Here is a 15,794-nt window from a genome sequence, read left to right as displayed (position 1 = left end):
AAAGTGAGAATTTACAAGCTACATCAAAGTCCCTTTTCCCAAAGATTATACAACCTGGGGTTCAGGAAATATCATTGCATTTTAAACTCCACATGTACACCATTGGCACTTGGTCTTGGCCTCATGTCACAACCCAGCTTCCCTGGTGGCTCAGCTGGTAAAGAATCCTCCTGCAATGCAGGAGACTTGGATTTGAACCATGAGTTGGGAAGATCCCCTGGAGAAGAGAGTGGCTACCCACTCCAGTATTCTGGCCTGGAGAATCCCATGGACCGTATAGTCCATGGGGTCACGAAGAGTCAGACACGACTGAGCGACTTTCACTTTCATGTCACAACCACCTGAGGAGTTAACAGTAGATGAAGGAACAAATGGTGGAGACCTTTGCCTGGAAATTCCAGTTCAGATGCTTAGGGTGGGAGCCCACCAGTGTATCTGGAGTGTGGCCAGGGTGAGAAATGTGTTCTGCAGTCTGTAGACAGTAAGGCCGTTCACCAGCCACGCCCCAGTGAGTCTGGGGAGCGGGGCGGCGATGGCGCCAGGCATGACCTGTGCGAAACTGCTTCTCATCTCAGAGGACGGTTTCCACTTTTGACTCAGATGCCTTCGTGCTGTGAATGTATAAGCACTTGGTTAAGCCATAGCAAAGGTTTGTCATTTACACGAGAAAACTTTGCTCCTTCCAACGTATTTAGCATTACTGAGATGACTTCCTGTGTGTAAAGTTCTTAGGGGAGTAAGTAATAATGTCACTGGGTAGAGACTCATAATGCAGCAGCCTGAAAAAGTTACAGCATTTATTTACTAGTGGGCCAGACTGCTCTGTCCTCTGCAGGGCGGACTGCTTATGGTCCAGTATCTCTCGTGGTTGTCTTAGCCTCAACTAAGAAGTTTGGAACATTGGTCCTTGTTTCCTAGCTGTCTAGAAGTGACATTAAAGGTAAAATCCTTCTTTAATTCATGTAAAATTAAGTTTTCTGAGACAGAAATGAAGAAACCTAATTAGCTTTTAGGCAAGACTAATGGAAATTGAAGTTATTACTGAAAAGACCCATAACACTTCAAAGTAGAAATGTAGATGTGTGTGCTTCAGTGTATGTAATTTCTAAGTGACAGACTTTTAATAACCTTTTTAATAGAAAATAATGTTATATTGAAATTCACTGTTCAACATTGTTATTTTAAAATATCCCTTAAAGGATTTCAGCCATTGATTTTTTAAATAAAACAAGTGATTTCTACGTTACATCATTATTGTTGTTTTATTGTTATTGTCATTATTTTTTGTCATCTGAAAACTGAAATTTTAAAACATCGAGAAAAGAAAACTGCATCATTCTCTGAGGTGTTATGTCAAGGACAGTATATTTTCTGATTCTTACATTGTTAACATTAAACGCTACTTCTGGTATGCAAATTTTGGAGATGTGTTGGAAATAGTACATCGTTTGAGAAAATCTATATTTGCATACTATAATCTTATATATATAGACATCTTTAGCAAGAATATAGACTTACAAATGATCAGATTTTTTATCTTGGCCTTCTCTGTTTCCAACAGAGCGTCAAGAAGAAAAACACCAACAAGCAGGAGATGAGCACATACCTCAGGTTCATCGTCTCCCGCATGAAGGAGAGGGTAAGTTCCGAGGGCTCTTCGAATCGCCTAAAGTGTGTATATTCCTTCGGAGTTCCTGACAGGCAACTGGCACGTACGCGCAGTGCAGCGTGAGGGGTGGAAGCCGCTGCTGTCTTGCGCTTTTGTGCTCTGAATAGTCCGTAAAATGCTCTTAGATTTGTTTTGTCTTTGTTTTCAACACAGGCATTTCTTTAGCTGCATTAGGTTAGAAACATTTACATTTTAAACTTCCATTTATCAGAAAGAACATTTTCATTGATACTTAAGTCTTTAAAATGAAACTGAATTTTCCGAAATAACTGTTCTTTCTACTCAGACCTTAAGGAATGCCACATTAAACTATAGTGCACATACATCTTTCGTTAAGTTCTCAAGTACTTGTTGTTTAGAAATTGATGTTTTACCCCTCTCTAGCCACGTTTAAACTGATGTGTCTCATGACCTTTCAGGCTATCGACCTTAATAAAAAGGGGAAGGACAACAAACACCCCATGTACCGGCGCCTGGTGCACTCGGCGGTGGATGTCCCTGCCATACAGGAGGTAAAACTCGCCAAGCGCAGCCGGCTGCGCACCTGCCCTACTCCTGCCTCAGCAGCTGTCCTTGTGAGGGGCGTGCTCACCCGCTGGTGCTCAGCAGGGGTCATCTTTTAAGAGTCTTTGTTTTAAGCAACCTGTAGATTCTTGACACTTGTTGATTAAAGAAAATATATTACAGCCTGATCAGTGTAACGTTCCAGATGCAGTCACCATGCAGCTGTATCTTCCTGGGCTCGGCGGCAGCACTGGGGAGTTGCTCCCCAGGGAAGATGAGAGCGCAGATGTGATCTCAGGTCTTGGGGAACAATGACATGCACTTGAACAAAGCAGATTTTTAACTAGAAAACTTAATCTCTCTAGTGAAGTTCTTGATTTTACCTACTTAGCTGAGGGCCATTAATGGGTTTGTTAATATTTAATTACAAATGCAATGAACATTTTGACGTGCTTCCAGTTAGATTTGCAGATACACCAATTCTGAAGCTATGTGTCATTTGAGTTTTAAAATCTTATGGTTGGCCATAATAGGAGTAATTTTAAATCATCTGCTCATTCCTTAATCTGCTTAATAGCTGGAAAAACTGAAGGTGTATTATTTCAGTGGAAGAAAGGGGCAAATGAAGGTTGTTCATAAAAACGAGCAATTTTAATTTTACCTCTTAGCCCTACACTGCGTAACTTCTGAGAACAGTGAAGAGCCTGGCCGTCCCTCCTGCCCTCTCCCCATGGTACCCCCACATTCTGCAGTTTGACTCCCTCATTTCAGGGAGTTTAGTAGCTGGGCTGATGGTGTCTTATTAGCAAGTGCTGACCATGAGCAGAAGCACCCTGAAGGAAATGAAGAGGAAGAAGACCAGGTTTTTATGCTTCCAAAGGTTTACGGTGGAGACCAAAATGCGAGCTGTGATGCTGCATGAGGACTGCTGGGTGTGGGTGTACCCACCTGGGTGCAGGCAGGCAGCCTGGTGGTACCTTGCGCCCCTGAGCCAAAGACTGTGAGGCGCTCAGGGTGGAGTTTGGGTATCAGTGTTCATGGAAGAGCCCTGTGACCCTCGATGCCAGACAGAAGCCATCGACTGTCGTCTTGGTGCACAGAGGACCAGTGAGGACTTGATTTTAAAACTATGTCAGCCACCTAGCTCTAATTCAGAATTGCCTTGTCTTCTTTGTGGTAATCTTTCACAGAGGCTAACAGCTCTTTCTTCTTTCAGTTTTATTTTCCTAACTTACATAAATTTTGTGCTTCTCTGGTGGCTCAGATGGTAAAGAATCCACCTGCAATGCAAGAGACCTGGGTTCGATCCCTGGGTTGGAAAGATCCCCTGGAGAAGGGAACGGCTACCCACTCCAGTATTCTGGCCTGGAGAATCCCATGGACTGTGTAGTCTGTGGGGTCACAAAGAGTCGGACACGACTGAGCGACTTTCACTTTCACTTTTCATATTAGTGACTGTTCTTGAAACCAGAGCCCTGAGAGAGTTGCTGAGAAAGTCATTCTTATTTTTCAAAGAAGCCCTGTTAATTATAGTACAGGCCTGTGCGTAGCATATTCCCTACATGGTAGATAAGTAGTTAGGTCTCATCAACCCCACTACCAAAGCTTTCATTATGTACAGCACGTAGCCGCAGCTTTTATCATTGTTACAGATGAGATGTTCATGCTGCAGTAACAACGTGGCTGAGGATGTGGGACCTTCTGCACTTCACCGTCCTGGAATACCCTGACTGTAGACGGAGTTGTGGGTTTCTTGTATGAACATTCTGTCAGTATGGACACAGGAGCAGTAGACACAGGGGCAGTTGTAATGCCATTCTGGAAAATCTTGCTGTTTCCCACACTCTCACACTGTTAAATTGATGGCAAGTGTTTTCAGTATTAACCATTGGCCATTTTGGTTTTTTTCCCTCTGCAGAAAGTGAACGAAGGGAAATACCGAAGTTATGAAGAGTTCAAAGCTGATGCTCAGTTGCTTCTCCACAACACAGTCATTTTCTATGGAGGTTCAATAATTTTTTTTCTGTATTTTTTTTTTTATTCATATGTTTACACTGCATGTTGAGAAATATCTTTTATAAAACATTACACTAAAACAATACCTGAACAGTCTATAAGTGAGTGATAATGTTAGGGTTTAAACTTAAAAATATTTAGTAATATAGATAACTACATATAGCTTATAGAATTGACTGGCCAAAAGCAGAACTCTAGTATTTGTTTTTTCCCTTCAATATCCCCTCATTCAAAAGTAGTGAAAGAGGCCAATCTATACTGAGAGTATTAAGTTATGTTGAATATAAAATTAAAGCTGCCTATTTACTTTTCTTTTACTGCCTGAATTATATTTTGAATACATGTGTTTATTTTCCGTGGTATATGTCCACTTTTGTTAAACTGAAAGAGAATTTAAATGGCTATATTAATTTTGGTAGTCTTGTGTTTCCTGGTGGTCCTGTGATTACTGGTAACAGGCATCTGTCTTTATAATTACAGCAGACAGTGAGCAAGCTGACATAGCACGGATGCTCTATAAAGACACCTGTCATGAGGTACTGCCACACCTAACACCTGAATGCTTGCTGTTTTCTACATTAACCTATTTTAGAATTCCATTCTGATATGTACATTTTAATTTTGCCATTTCTTTAAATATAATGTTTGACATAAATATACCATGTTTGACATACATGGTATATACAATGCAAACAAGAGAGACGGGGGCGGGGAGAGAGGCTAGAATTCTGGCAGAACTGTTCTCAGAGACTAATTCTGGGAATTAGACTTAGTTACTAAGTAACTTCTAGTTAGAACAAGAGGAAATTGTTTTCCTTAACTAAAAGCAAATTAGTTAATATGACTGCATGTAAAGTGTGTTGCACTGGGCAGGCACTCAAAAATGTTACCCTCTTTGAATGAAAGATACAAATTTGAGTTCTTACTACACTACACAGGCAAAAAAGCAACCCAACATCAGCATTCATAATTAACAATATATGAAATATATATTTAGGAAAGATTTTTTTGGGTGGCCTTTCTTATTTAAAACATTCATCTATAACCATATTATCTTTGCAAAAGTGTCTCAATTTATATAAAAAGTTTTGTTTCTTTATTCCATTTATGATATGACTCTTCCATTCATTAAACATGTTTATTGAGTGTGTGCTGTGTGCTGAGTTAGGAATAAAATGGGAGTCAGGATGCTGGCTTCCTGCTCATACAGCTGCGTTCTGAGGAAGGAGACTCAGGAAAAGGAGAGACAAATCAGTTTCTTTACAAAAGTTACAGAAAATATGAAAGAAAACGGGACTAAAATGGAGAATGAGGCAGAGTAAGGGCTGCTTTTATTGGTAGTGGTATTTTCTGTGGGCATATCAAGAAGACATTTCTGGGGAAATAGCCTTTCATGTATGTGTTGAACTGGAAGGTATCGGTGAGGCTGGGGAGCCGAGGGCAGATGCAGTGCGCCCTGAGGAATCAGTCTTCTATTCCGAGTATACTCGGGGCCCTCTTGGGAGGTTCAGACAAGAAAGTGGCATTGGAGAATTCAAATGTGAAGCTTAAAGAACACTATTGAAGACTAGAAACATGAAAGAGAGTGCTGATTCACAGGCATCTGGCTAGTTGTATGCATGCATATATTTTATGTAGGCTAAATAGTTACTTTTCTTTTTCAGCTGGATGAACTACAGCTTTGTAAGAATTGCTTCTATTTATCAAATGCTCGTCCTGACAATTGGTTCTGCTATCCTTGTGTATGTGAAATTTTGAGATTTTCTTTTCTTTTTTTTAACCTCTTCAGTGTCTCTGATGTACTGCTCTAAGGAAGTTTATTCCAATTTACTTTAAGATTATAATGCTTCTAAACATTTCTCTTCATATCATGGTTTTAATGAGTATAGAAAACTGAAACATAGGAAAAAAACAACTTGGGGTCAGTATCCATTTCTTACTTTAAAATGAGAACTTTAAGAATAGGAATAAACATCGAATCCCTTAATAAATAAAAATTTTTCATTATCTCACAAGAAATCTAAGTCTTTATATATAGCTGTGTGATTTCCCCTAGAATGACATGTTAGTGCCAAAGGTTTCTCCTCTCCCCCCCAACAAGGGCATAAGAGCCTGCCTGAAAGCTCCCACTTTTTGAGACATTACTGTGCTCTTCAGTCACTTGACGGTCTCATTAAAATTTGCATCTCTGACTTAGTAGGTTGGGAGGAGGGCCTGAAAATCTCCCATTTCTTACAAGCTCCCAGGGTTGGACTATATTTCATGAAGCAAAGTTAGGGTGTTCAGTTTGCCTTTGTTACTCACGTGGGTCTTGGTTTCCTTCCAGAGTTCCATGGGCTGTCAGGAGATTCTTTTCACTCCACATTGCTTATGGAAATTTTAATTTTTTGGTGTTTTTCTTGGAGGCAAAAATCAACCAGTCCTGGGGTGGGAGTACATTCTGTGCGTTTAGGACTTATAAAAGAAGTATTGCAAATATTATACCTAAGTAGGTCAGTATTAATGATATACTTGTATGTAATACTTTACAAGTAATATGACAAGATAAAACATTTTATTTCCAGATACCTAATCATGAGCTGGTTTGGGCTAAAATGAAAGGTTTTGGATTCTGGCCGGCCAAAGTCATGCAGAAAGAGGACAATCAGGTTGATGTCCGCTTCTTCGGTCACCATCACCAGAGGTAATATCATGACCCATGAGCCACCATCACCTCCGGGCCTTTATAAAGGAGCCCTGAGGTGGACCCAGGGCTGCAGTTACCGGTGCTCTGGGTGCTTTGCCATCAGAACAGTGTGAAGTGTGTTTTAAATTAAAAAACAAACCAGCATGTAACTTGACTGGGCACCTTACTGGGACAGTTTCAGTGGCAGAATTTAGAAGGGTAAACTCAGAAGGGTGTCAATGGTGGGAATTAAGTGGAGAGCTTCTCAGCATGGTCCATTTCACAGAATTGTATTGTCCTTGTGGGAGTTTCAACCAACTTTTCAAGGTTCTGTCAGAGTCACAGACAAAAATAATCAACTCGGGAGTATAGGAGAGTGTGGGTCTTGCGATCTAAGAATGGATATGAGGGAAGAACTTTGACCTAGTGTTTTGAATTTCATTAACAGTTAATTTAGAAAAGTGAAGAATTGTTATGCAGAGATCACCATGAATATAGTAAATATTCTTTAGCTAGTACCTCATATCTCTGCACCTAGTGGGGAAAGAAAAGGTAGACACGTGATTATGGACTGTCCCTCCATATGCTCAAACCAGAGCCTGCTGCTGCCTCCCGAGCACAGAGCAGGTTGTGATGCTTTGTCCTGGTGAGCAGGTCTGCAGGGCATGCATGTCTGACTCTCCGTGCTGCCTGTGGTTGGAGGGTGGATGGCACAGGCAAGAAAGAAGGGGCACATCCTGTCAGATCGCAGGCCCATCTTATTGTGCACAGACTCAGAGAATTCTGAATTTGGATTGACAGATGTGTAGGTATAGCCAGATCCAATTTTCTCTCTTTTTATTAAACTTTAAATTGTAGGGTGTGTTCTGTTTCCCTTTTATAGTATAGATCAGACTGCATGTCTCAAACTTGAAACCTGATTATCTATAGTAATGGAGATGATTGAGAGAATAGGTATGTTGTATGAATTGCATTGAGACTTAATAAGGTCTCACATTAAGACTATTCATTCAGTTTTATTAAATCCAAGGGATACATAATTTAACAGGATAAAATTCTTTCCTAGGTCACAAGTTTATTTCAGGTAGTCAGCACTGCTTATGATGGAAATCCCCCTCAAAAACATACTGCTTTTAAAAAGTGTTTTAACAGTTTTTGATTGCCCAGTAAATGTTTGCTGACTGAAAGAGTAAATAAGAATACAGGATTTAATGGCAAGGAACTCTTCCACAAGCAAAATTGTATTTGCACTTCTTCTCAAGTGTAGTTTACTTTGGTTTCTAATATAGCACTGTCCGATGACAGTTAATGTAATATTTATAAATAAGTTCAAATTTAACAATTTCAGCTGTCATTAGCATGTAACCATATGGATTACTGTATATTAAAAATGTGGTTTTAAATTCTAAAGCAAATAGCTTAGTTTACACAAGCAAGTTAGAAGTCTACGTTTATAACATTAGGCATATATGCCAGGATTCTCTGATGCCTTCAGAACAGTTTTAGGTCTAGTATTTCTGTAACTCCATAGTAAGACTGGAAACAGTAAATCCTGGTCTATTCCTAGTGCTGTATCCCACCGCATATCCTCACTGGTGACATCCTTCTCTCTTCGTGTCCAGAGTCATCTAGACTGTGTGTGCAGCATTGTTCCTCCTTGTTTCTCAGTTTAGGGCAGTGGCAATGCATGTAGGAGCACTAGCGTAGTTACCAGGAAACCTAACCATTAGGACCCTCGCTGCGTTCCAGCTGCTAGTTAATAGCTTACCTTAAGCCCATCTGGGCAGCATCTCCGCAAGCCGTCAGATGAGGCAGGAACAGTTCTAGGACTGTACACTCTGTGGTGCTTTCACTGGCCCGTGGTCAGCCCCAGGTGAGTGGATGCAGTGGGAGACTAGGGCTAGTAAGTGATTAGTACCCAGGAAAGTTTTCTTCAGTTTCTATTCTAGCTTTCTTCCTGATAGAACCAAATGTAGTTGTAGATCAACTGTGGGCTCACAATTGAGTGCTTGGTTGCACAATGGTATACACTTTCCCACTTGTTAGTCATGGTCTATCTAATGAATAGGGATGTGATGACCTCATTTTATATGTAACTGTCTCATGAACATTTCTGGGCATTTGCAAATGACTCTATAGCTTCCCTGGTAGCTCAGCTGGTAAAGAATCCGCCTGCAATGCAGGAGACCCCAGTTTGATTTCAGGGTCAGGAAGATCCTCTGGAGAAGGGATAGGCTACCCACTCGAGTATTCTTGGGCTTCCCTTGTGGCTCAGCTGGTGAAGAATCCGCCTGCAATGCAGGAGACCTGGGTTCGATCCCTGGGTTGGGAAGATCCCCTGAGAAGGGAAAGGCTACCCACTCCAGTATTCTGGCCTGTAGAATTCCATGAACTGTATAGTCCATGGAGTTGCAGAGAGTCGGAAACAACTGAGCGACTTTCATTTTCTATAATTCTAACATGCAAGTAGCTAGATTTTGAGTAATTTATAGTATTCAAAACAATGAGATATTGAACACTTTAAAAAAGGCTTATGAGTCATTCTCACCCTGAGGACTTTACTCTGATGACTGTGAAAAACAAGTCAATTCACCTTTTTTCTACTTGGTAAAAGTTTTTATTCAAGCCACAAACTGTGCTTTACAATGCACAGAGTTTCTGCCGTTTGGGAAACTTCTAACTGTCTCTTTTCAATGTTGTTCACAGGGCCTGGATTCCTTCTGAGAACATCCAGGACATCACAGTCAATGTTCACCGGCTGCATGTTAAGCGCAGTATGGGCTGGAAGAAGGCCTGCGACGAACTGGAGCTGCATCAGCGCTTCCTCCGTGAAGGGAGGTTTTGGAAGTCCAAGAATGAGGACCGAGGGGAGGAGGAGGCAGAGTCCAGCATCTCCTCCACCAGCAACGAGCAGGTGAGGGCGCCAGTGAGAACCTGTCAGTTGTGCTCCGGAGGTGTGGGTGCCAGGACGCACTGGCATGGAATGAGCAGGTGGTGACTTCTTCCTTCACACAACATTTGTCAAGTGCTCCGCAAAACAAACCAGAAACAGTCCTAGTTCACAGAAGCCACCACCACTGATCCAGATTTGACCAGCACATTAGTTAGCTCTTTCAAGCCCTCTGCCCAGAGGAATCATTCAGTGAGTGCCAACCATGTGGTCTTGAAAGAGCTAATGTGAGAGGGACACAGCAGGTGCCCACCTCTCCCCTGTGGGTCCATGGCTAGTCTTCCAGCAGAGAAGTGTTTTGTGGTGTCAGGAATAATGTGCTGTTACTTTGATGATGTCCACAGCTAAAGGTCACTCAAGAACCAAGAGCAAAGAAAGGACGACGTAATCAAAGTGTGGAACCCAAAAAAGAAGTAAGTTGCCCACCTTGCAGTGTCCCGGTGACAAGTGAAACCGGAAATACTTTCACAGTTGTGATCCAGGCAGTGCTCCTGACAGGTAACTTGCAAAAAGGATTGCCATCAGAGAGCAACCAAGTCGGACCCAGACTGCCCGCTGCCCTGTCACTAGGGTAACACACGGGAGTATCCAGTTAAGCAGTACTGACCACGTCTGGCTAAGTGGGACAGTCCTTTGCTGCACTGTCTGGGAACACTGATATTTTCTCATGGCACTAATAAAAAACAGTTTTTAGTGTTTATCCAGCAGATCAATGAGACCAGCATTTGAAAACTGAAAGAAACTGTGGCTAAGTTCAGGCTTTTACAATTCTGTAATCCAGGTACATTTTAAAACCAGGGCACAGTACCACCACATACTCAGTGAGGGGTGGTCTAGGGTATTTGTTTCTGAATCTCATCCAAAGAAGTAACGATAAATTCTAACGATCTTACACAGTAAACTTTTTGTTTAGTTTCCTTCTTTGAAAGGAAACACCATAATATTAGTATTAATGGAATTGTAAATGAAGTTCCTGTAGAATGATTGTACCTATAAATGGCATATGTTTTAATTTTTTTTTATTTTGAATTGTGGTCAAATACACAAAAGAATTTTCCATTTTCTTACATGATTGTTTGAACAGCAGTTGTATGGCTGTTTGTATCACTCTGTTTTTTTTTCAGATAGAGCTTGCTCTTGAACTAGTAAATCCTGTGGCACTTTCCTTATCCTTTAGGAACCAGAGCCTGAAACGGAAGCTGTAAGTTCCAGCCAGGAAATCCCCACGATGCCTCAGCCAATCGAAAAAGTTTCTGTGTCAACTCAGACCAAGAAGTTAAGTGCCTCTTCCCCAAGAATGCTGCATCGAAGCACCCAGACCACCAGTGATGGAGTGTGTCAAAGCATGTGCCATGACAAGTACACCAAAATTTTCAATGACTTTAAAGACCGAATGAAGTCTGATCACAAGCGAGAAACTGAAAGAGTTGTTCGAGAAGCTCTAGAAAAGGTAACACAGCCCTCAGTGCCAGCGCTGCCTCAGACACACGGGCGGGTTAGGTGACTAGTCTTCCTCTTGTGGCTTTACGTCGCTTAGGCATCAACCAGGTAGCAGCTCTTTAAAACAAGGAATAAAACATCTTTTTATAATATATTAAATAACAGGTACTTTCTCACCTAAATATTTTATGGCCCTTAATGAAATAAAGGGAACAGGTACATCACTTAAGTAGAAACTATGTATTAAGGTTTTGCTTAATGGTTTGTGTAAATTATGAGCTGACATACTCTGGGTTAACTTTTTTTTCATCTCAGCTGCGTTCTGAAATGGAAGAAGAAAAAAGACAAGCTGTAAATAAAGCTGTAGCCAATATGCAGGGTGAGATGGACAGAAAATGTAAGCAAGTAAAGGAAAAGTGTAAAGAAGAATTTGTAGAGGAAATCAAGAAGCTAGCAACACAGCACAAACAACTAATTTCTCAGACCAAGAAGAAGCAGTGGGTAAATACCACTATTTTCTTAGAATCTGATTTATGAAAGAAAAATACCATAGGTATGATGAAAATTAATTCAGAAAGATCTATATGGCATATGTAAAAATCCTGAAATATAGTCTTAATGTGAAACTGTCAACTTTAATTAACTTAAACTGTATTTTAACTCCAGATCCCACATTTCTCAGTATTTGCTCAAAATTATTTTGTTACATTGAGATTATGATACTTTGGGACATAGATAATTTATACAAGTTTTCCATCTATGCAGGTATTTTATTTTGATAAGTGGGCTGGCCCTGATAGGTGATATTAACTTATAAAATTGTAGATGTAAGTATCATAATAGCAAACTAAGGATTTTCAGATTTTACTGCACTTAACATACATTAGCTTCTAGTAAAGAAATTGATTGCTTTATAAAAGTAACATCTCACTGGTCTCTAACGTAAGAACTGACAGTTCACCAAGGACGGTGCCCTGAGGGTCGTCTGAGGCTGTCTGCTCTCCAGTCTTCTCCCCTGTTTTGCTAATTTCCACTGACCTGTCGTCTTCAGCTCACATCTGCCTTTGAATCCCTCCAGTCATTTTTCACTTCAGTTAATGGACTTCTCAGCCACAAGTCTGCTTTTTGGTTTCCATCAGTATCTTTTTATTGATGTTTTCAGTTTGCTCATACATCATTTTCTTGACTTTCTCCATGTCTTCCTTTAGTTCTTTGCACTTCTTTAATAGGTGTTTTAAAGTCTTTATCTAGTATATCTGCCAGTAGGTTTTTTACATGGACCGTTTGATTGATTCTTTTTCCTTTGAATGGTCATACTTCCTGCTTCTTTGTATGCCTTGTGATGTTTTTTGTTGTTGAACACTAAACATTTGAGTCTAATAACATGGTAACTGGAACTCATTTTCTCCCCTTTATCATAGTTTGCTGTTGCTGTTTCTTTGATTGTTATGGCTGTCTATTCCTAGGATCAGACTTAGGTGTAAATTAAATGTCTTCTTAGGTCTTTTCTAAGCCTCTCCTTGGGTTTGCACATTGACTTCCTAATTCCCCCATATGTGCAATTGATTTTGAGTGGCTTGCAAAAGGGAAGTCACTTCAGAGGGAGGACTTGTTTTTGGTTGGGGAGGGGTGCAACTGTTAATACAGTGGCCGCCCATCTGTGACCAGAAGCAGCAGTCTGCAGGACACCTGCCAGGGGGCTCCATGCACAGCCATCTGGGGCTGCCGGTGGGCAAGAGGTAGCTGTTTCAGTGCTAAGAGCCAAAATAACCAGATTGACCATAACTTACTGTTCCACCCTTCCCCAGACCTCAGGGTTCCAGAACAGTCCCTTCAGATTGTGCAGCAGAGCTGCTGTGTGTGTGGGGGGGGTCCTTGTGCTGCCGCTCCGTCATCGTTTCAGAACCTTTGGACCTTTTTAGGAAAAGAGAAATTATGCTTGTGTGCTGCTGCTGTTAATGACCTAGTACAGATGGAAGAAGTTGATGTGCCGAGTAAGCTTTGAGTTTGCTGATAATGACTTCGTGCTGAGCCTCAGTCATCCCATTGTTTCCCTACTGTCCTGCTCAGGACAGAAACCGTGTTGATGTTCTTGGTGATCCTAGTTTACACTTGAGTCAGAAAGATCTTTGAAAGCACAGTTTTAAAGTCTGTAGTTGTACCCAGTTTCGTTTACCTGCTGGTCACGGTTTCTTGCTGCAGTGCTACAACTGTGAGGAGGAGGCCATGTACCACTGCTGCTGGAACACATCGTACTGCTCCATCAAGTGTCAGCAGGAGCACTGGCACGCGGAGCACAAGCGCACCTGTCGCCGGAAAAGATGAAGGCTGGCTCTTCCTGGAGAATCACTGACGACTATTCCTCTCAGACACAGCGGTTTTTGTTTCCAAGAAGCCAAAATTGTTTAGAATTTGCTTCCCATTTTGCACCAGCCTTTAAACACTTTTCGTGAAGAAATTTTGCACAGTAGTTTAAATCTTTTGTTAACACTCCTCTGGAGTTTTTCAGGGGGTAAAAGTAACATCAGTGGAGGGTATTATTTTAAATAAATTTTAATTGAGAGTTTGTTGCATTTTCAGCAAATTTTAAAACATTTTTAGGTTTTACAGAGATTTTAACCTTTAAACAACAGATCTTTAAAAAACAGGTGAATTACAAGTGAGTTTAACAAAGAAACATTTAAAATAGATCTGAATGTAAGAACTACAGAACTGTTTCAGAAATAAAACATACTACCTTGATGTGAAATTTATTTCTTAACCTTGTTGAGCTGGTTTTGTTCAGCTTACTTTACTGTTTAAAGGCATTATCTATTGGTTATGCCAGTGGGTATATGATTGAATTTAGGGAACAGGGTTGACACAGCAGGTGCTAGTCCTGCATATTTTTTCTTAAATGTTTCCCAATTGTGTTTTTCATTATTTCTTTTCAATATATAACTTTTATAACAAATTATTAGCTTTGATCTTGTAGTTTAAAATTGCAGGGAACTGGGGTAATCTTTTACTGAGCTGGATCTTAGAGAAAATGAATATTTAAATTTTAAAGTTTGCACATTTCATCTTTGTCCTAACATGAGTGCTTGTAACAAAATAACAAAAATAAAAAGCCAAAAACTACCTTTATCCATACAAGAAATTATAGATGAGGCATACAGATTTCTTTACTGCTTCCCTTCCCTCCCCAAGTGTCATCTGATTGCCTACTATCTGGTGTCACCTCTTCTAGCATAAGTTAATACTGAAAGGAAAGAAAGCACTTAAGTTTCACAGAAGCCGTTATGTTTGTAGTAATGGATCATTACCTACTAATGAACTCCATCACTGTACACAGAATGAAGAATAATGCATGTTAATTTTCTTGTATTAAAGATGCCGTGATTTGTAAAAAGTCTGTATTTTGCGGAATGTCTGGATTAAGAAGCATTACCAATAGGAATGGATCGATAGTTAATTTTTTTTATACATAGATATATAAAATACAGCCAGGAAACCTTAATTTTAAAAAAAAAAAACAAACCCTCACAATTTATGTTTTTTCAAAGACTGATCTTAGACCAAGTCAAATTCCCATTTATCATTTAGTTATTTTTAAGGTTAGAGAAATAATTTGTAAATATTTATTTACACCTTCGATATTTATTAAAGCAATTACACACAATGTAAGTGAGAGAATCAGGAGAAAAGACCTTTCAAAAAGTTTTCTCCAGGTTTGTCAGGGTCACTCTAAAGACAAAAATGTACCCAAGTCTTCTGTGAAATAATCCCCCACCCAGTCCTGATGCTGTTGCAGATGGTGGTGACACAAGTTAACCGACAAGCTACTGCCCAGTGGTGCCCAGTGGCTCGGAGGACCTGTCTGGTAGCCACACGTCAACACCATCCCTGAACTTCGCAGGCACGTGGCATTCTCGGTCCCTCCTCATTGCTGTGTGATTGGTCAGCGTCGCCATAGTGCCGTGGTCTGGTCCAGACGACGTAACTGAGAACACTTACCTTCTCTGATTGTTTTCCAAGTTTTAAAACTTCGATCCACCCCTATGAGAGCAAGTTATTGTGGAACTATTTTTGGTGTGAAATCATTCCAGAGTGTGTACTATTTACCGATAGCTGCATGAAAGTAAGACTCGTGTTACTTTGGCTTTTTTGTCTCCGTTGACACGGTTGCACATTTCCAAGTTACTACAGCGTGAAAACTGTGTGTTTAAAAAAAAAAAAAAACAAAATTAAAAAAAAAAGAGATTGTGGCCTGGTTTTGTAAAAGTTTTAGGTAAAATTACAATTGATTGTTTAGGAATCATTATTAAAAATTTTCTGCAAATCATAAAGCTATATCAAGGTGTTGAGCTTAGCCACTATGCACATTGTAATTACTCATTGTGGCTGTCCAGTTCTTCGATGCATTCTGGCATTTTGTAAGCTGCTCTGACTAGCAATATATAGACTCATTTAATGTGTTAACATTGGTTAATAAATGTATTTAAAAAAACTGCCTTTAATAAATTGTTGATTTAGTCCATTCTCCTAGACCAAAACAAACACAAGTATAT

At 40.2% G+C, this 15,794-nt stretch overlaps 2 protein-coding genes across 17 annotated transcripts in view; one reads left to right on the top strand and one right to left on the bottom strand.

Annotated features, from left to right (window-relative positions):
• The window catches only part of ZMYND11 (zinc finger MYND-type containing 11), a 76,272-nt gene extending 60,599 nt beyond the window's left edge, over positions 1–15,673 (top strand). For 10 of the 16 annotated variants that reach the window (XM_055544191.1, XM_055544190.1, XM_055544203.1 and 7 more), the window contains 11 exons: positions 1,562–1,639; positions 2,089–2,181; positions 4,092–4,179; positions 4,670–4,725; positions 5,854–5,931; positions 6,754–6,872; positions 9,561–9,768; positions 10,149–10,217; positions 10,982–11,254; positions 11,560–11,745; positions 13,447–15,673. In XM_055544191.1, coding sequence (XP_055400166.1) covers positions 1,562–1,639; positions 2,089–2,181; positions 4,092–4,179; positions 4,670–4,725; positions 5,854–5,931; positions 6,754–6,872; positions 9,561–9,768; positions 10,149–10,217; positions 10,982–11,254; positions 11,560–11,745; positions 13,447–13,569 — 1,371 coding nt within the window. In that variant the 3' untranslated portion in view covers positions 13,570–15,673. The remainder of the gene's footprint in view (positions 1–1,561; positions 1,640–2,088; positions 2,182–4,091; positions 4,180–4,669; positions 4,726–5,853; positions 5,932–6,753; positions 6,873–9,560; positions 9,769–10,148; positions 10,218–10,981; positions 11,255–11,559; positions 11,746–13,446) is intronic. The other 6 variants (XM_055544195.1, XM_055544204.1, XM_055544197.1 and 3 more) reach the window with 3 other exon arrangements.
• DIP2C (disco interacting protein 2 homolog C) overlaps positions 11,222–15,794 on the bottom strand; it is a 310,450-nt gene continuing 305,877 nt past the window's right edge. The window contains exon 39 of the mRNA XM_055544187.1: positions 11,222–11,361. Within this exon, the coding sequence (XP_055400162.1) occupies position 11,361 (1 nt within the window). The 3' untranslated portion in view covers positions 11,222–11,360. The remainder of the gene's footprint in view (positions 11,362–15,794) is intronic.

The sequence above is a fragment of the Bubalus kerabau genome, chromosome 13 (assembly GCF_029407905.1).
Source record: "Bubalus kerabau isolate K-KA32 ecotype Philippines breed swamp buffalo chromosome 13, PCC_UOA_SB_1v2, whole genome shotgun sequence".
NCBI lineage: Eukaryota > Metazoa > Chordata > Mammalia > Artiodactyla > Bovidae > Bubalus > Bubalus kerabau.
This window is presented reverse-complemented; position numbering and strand designations above follow the sequence as displayed.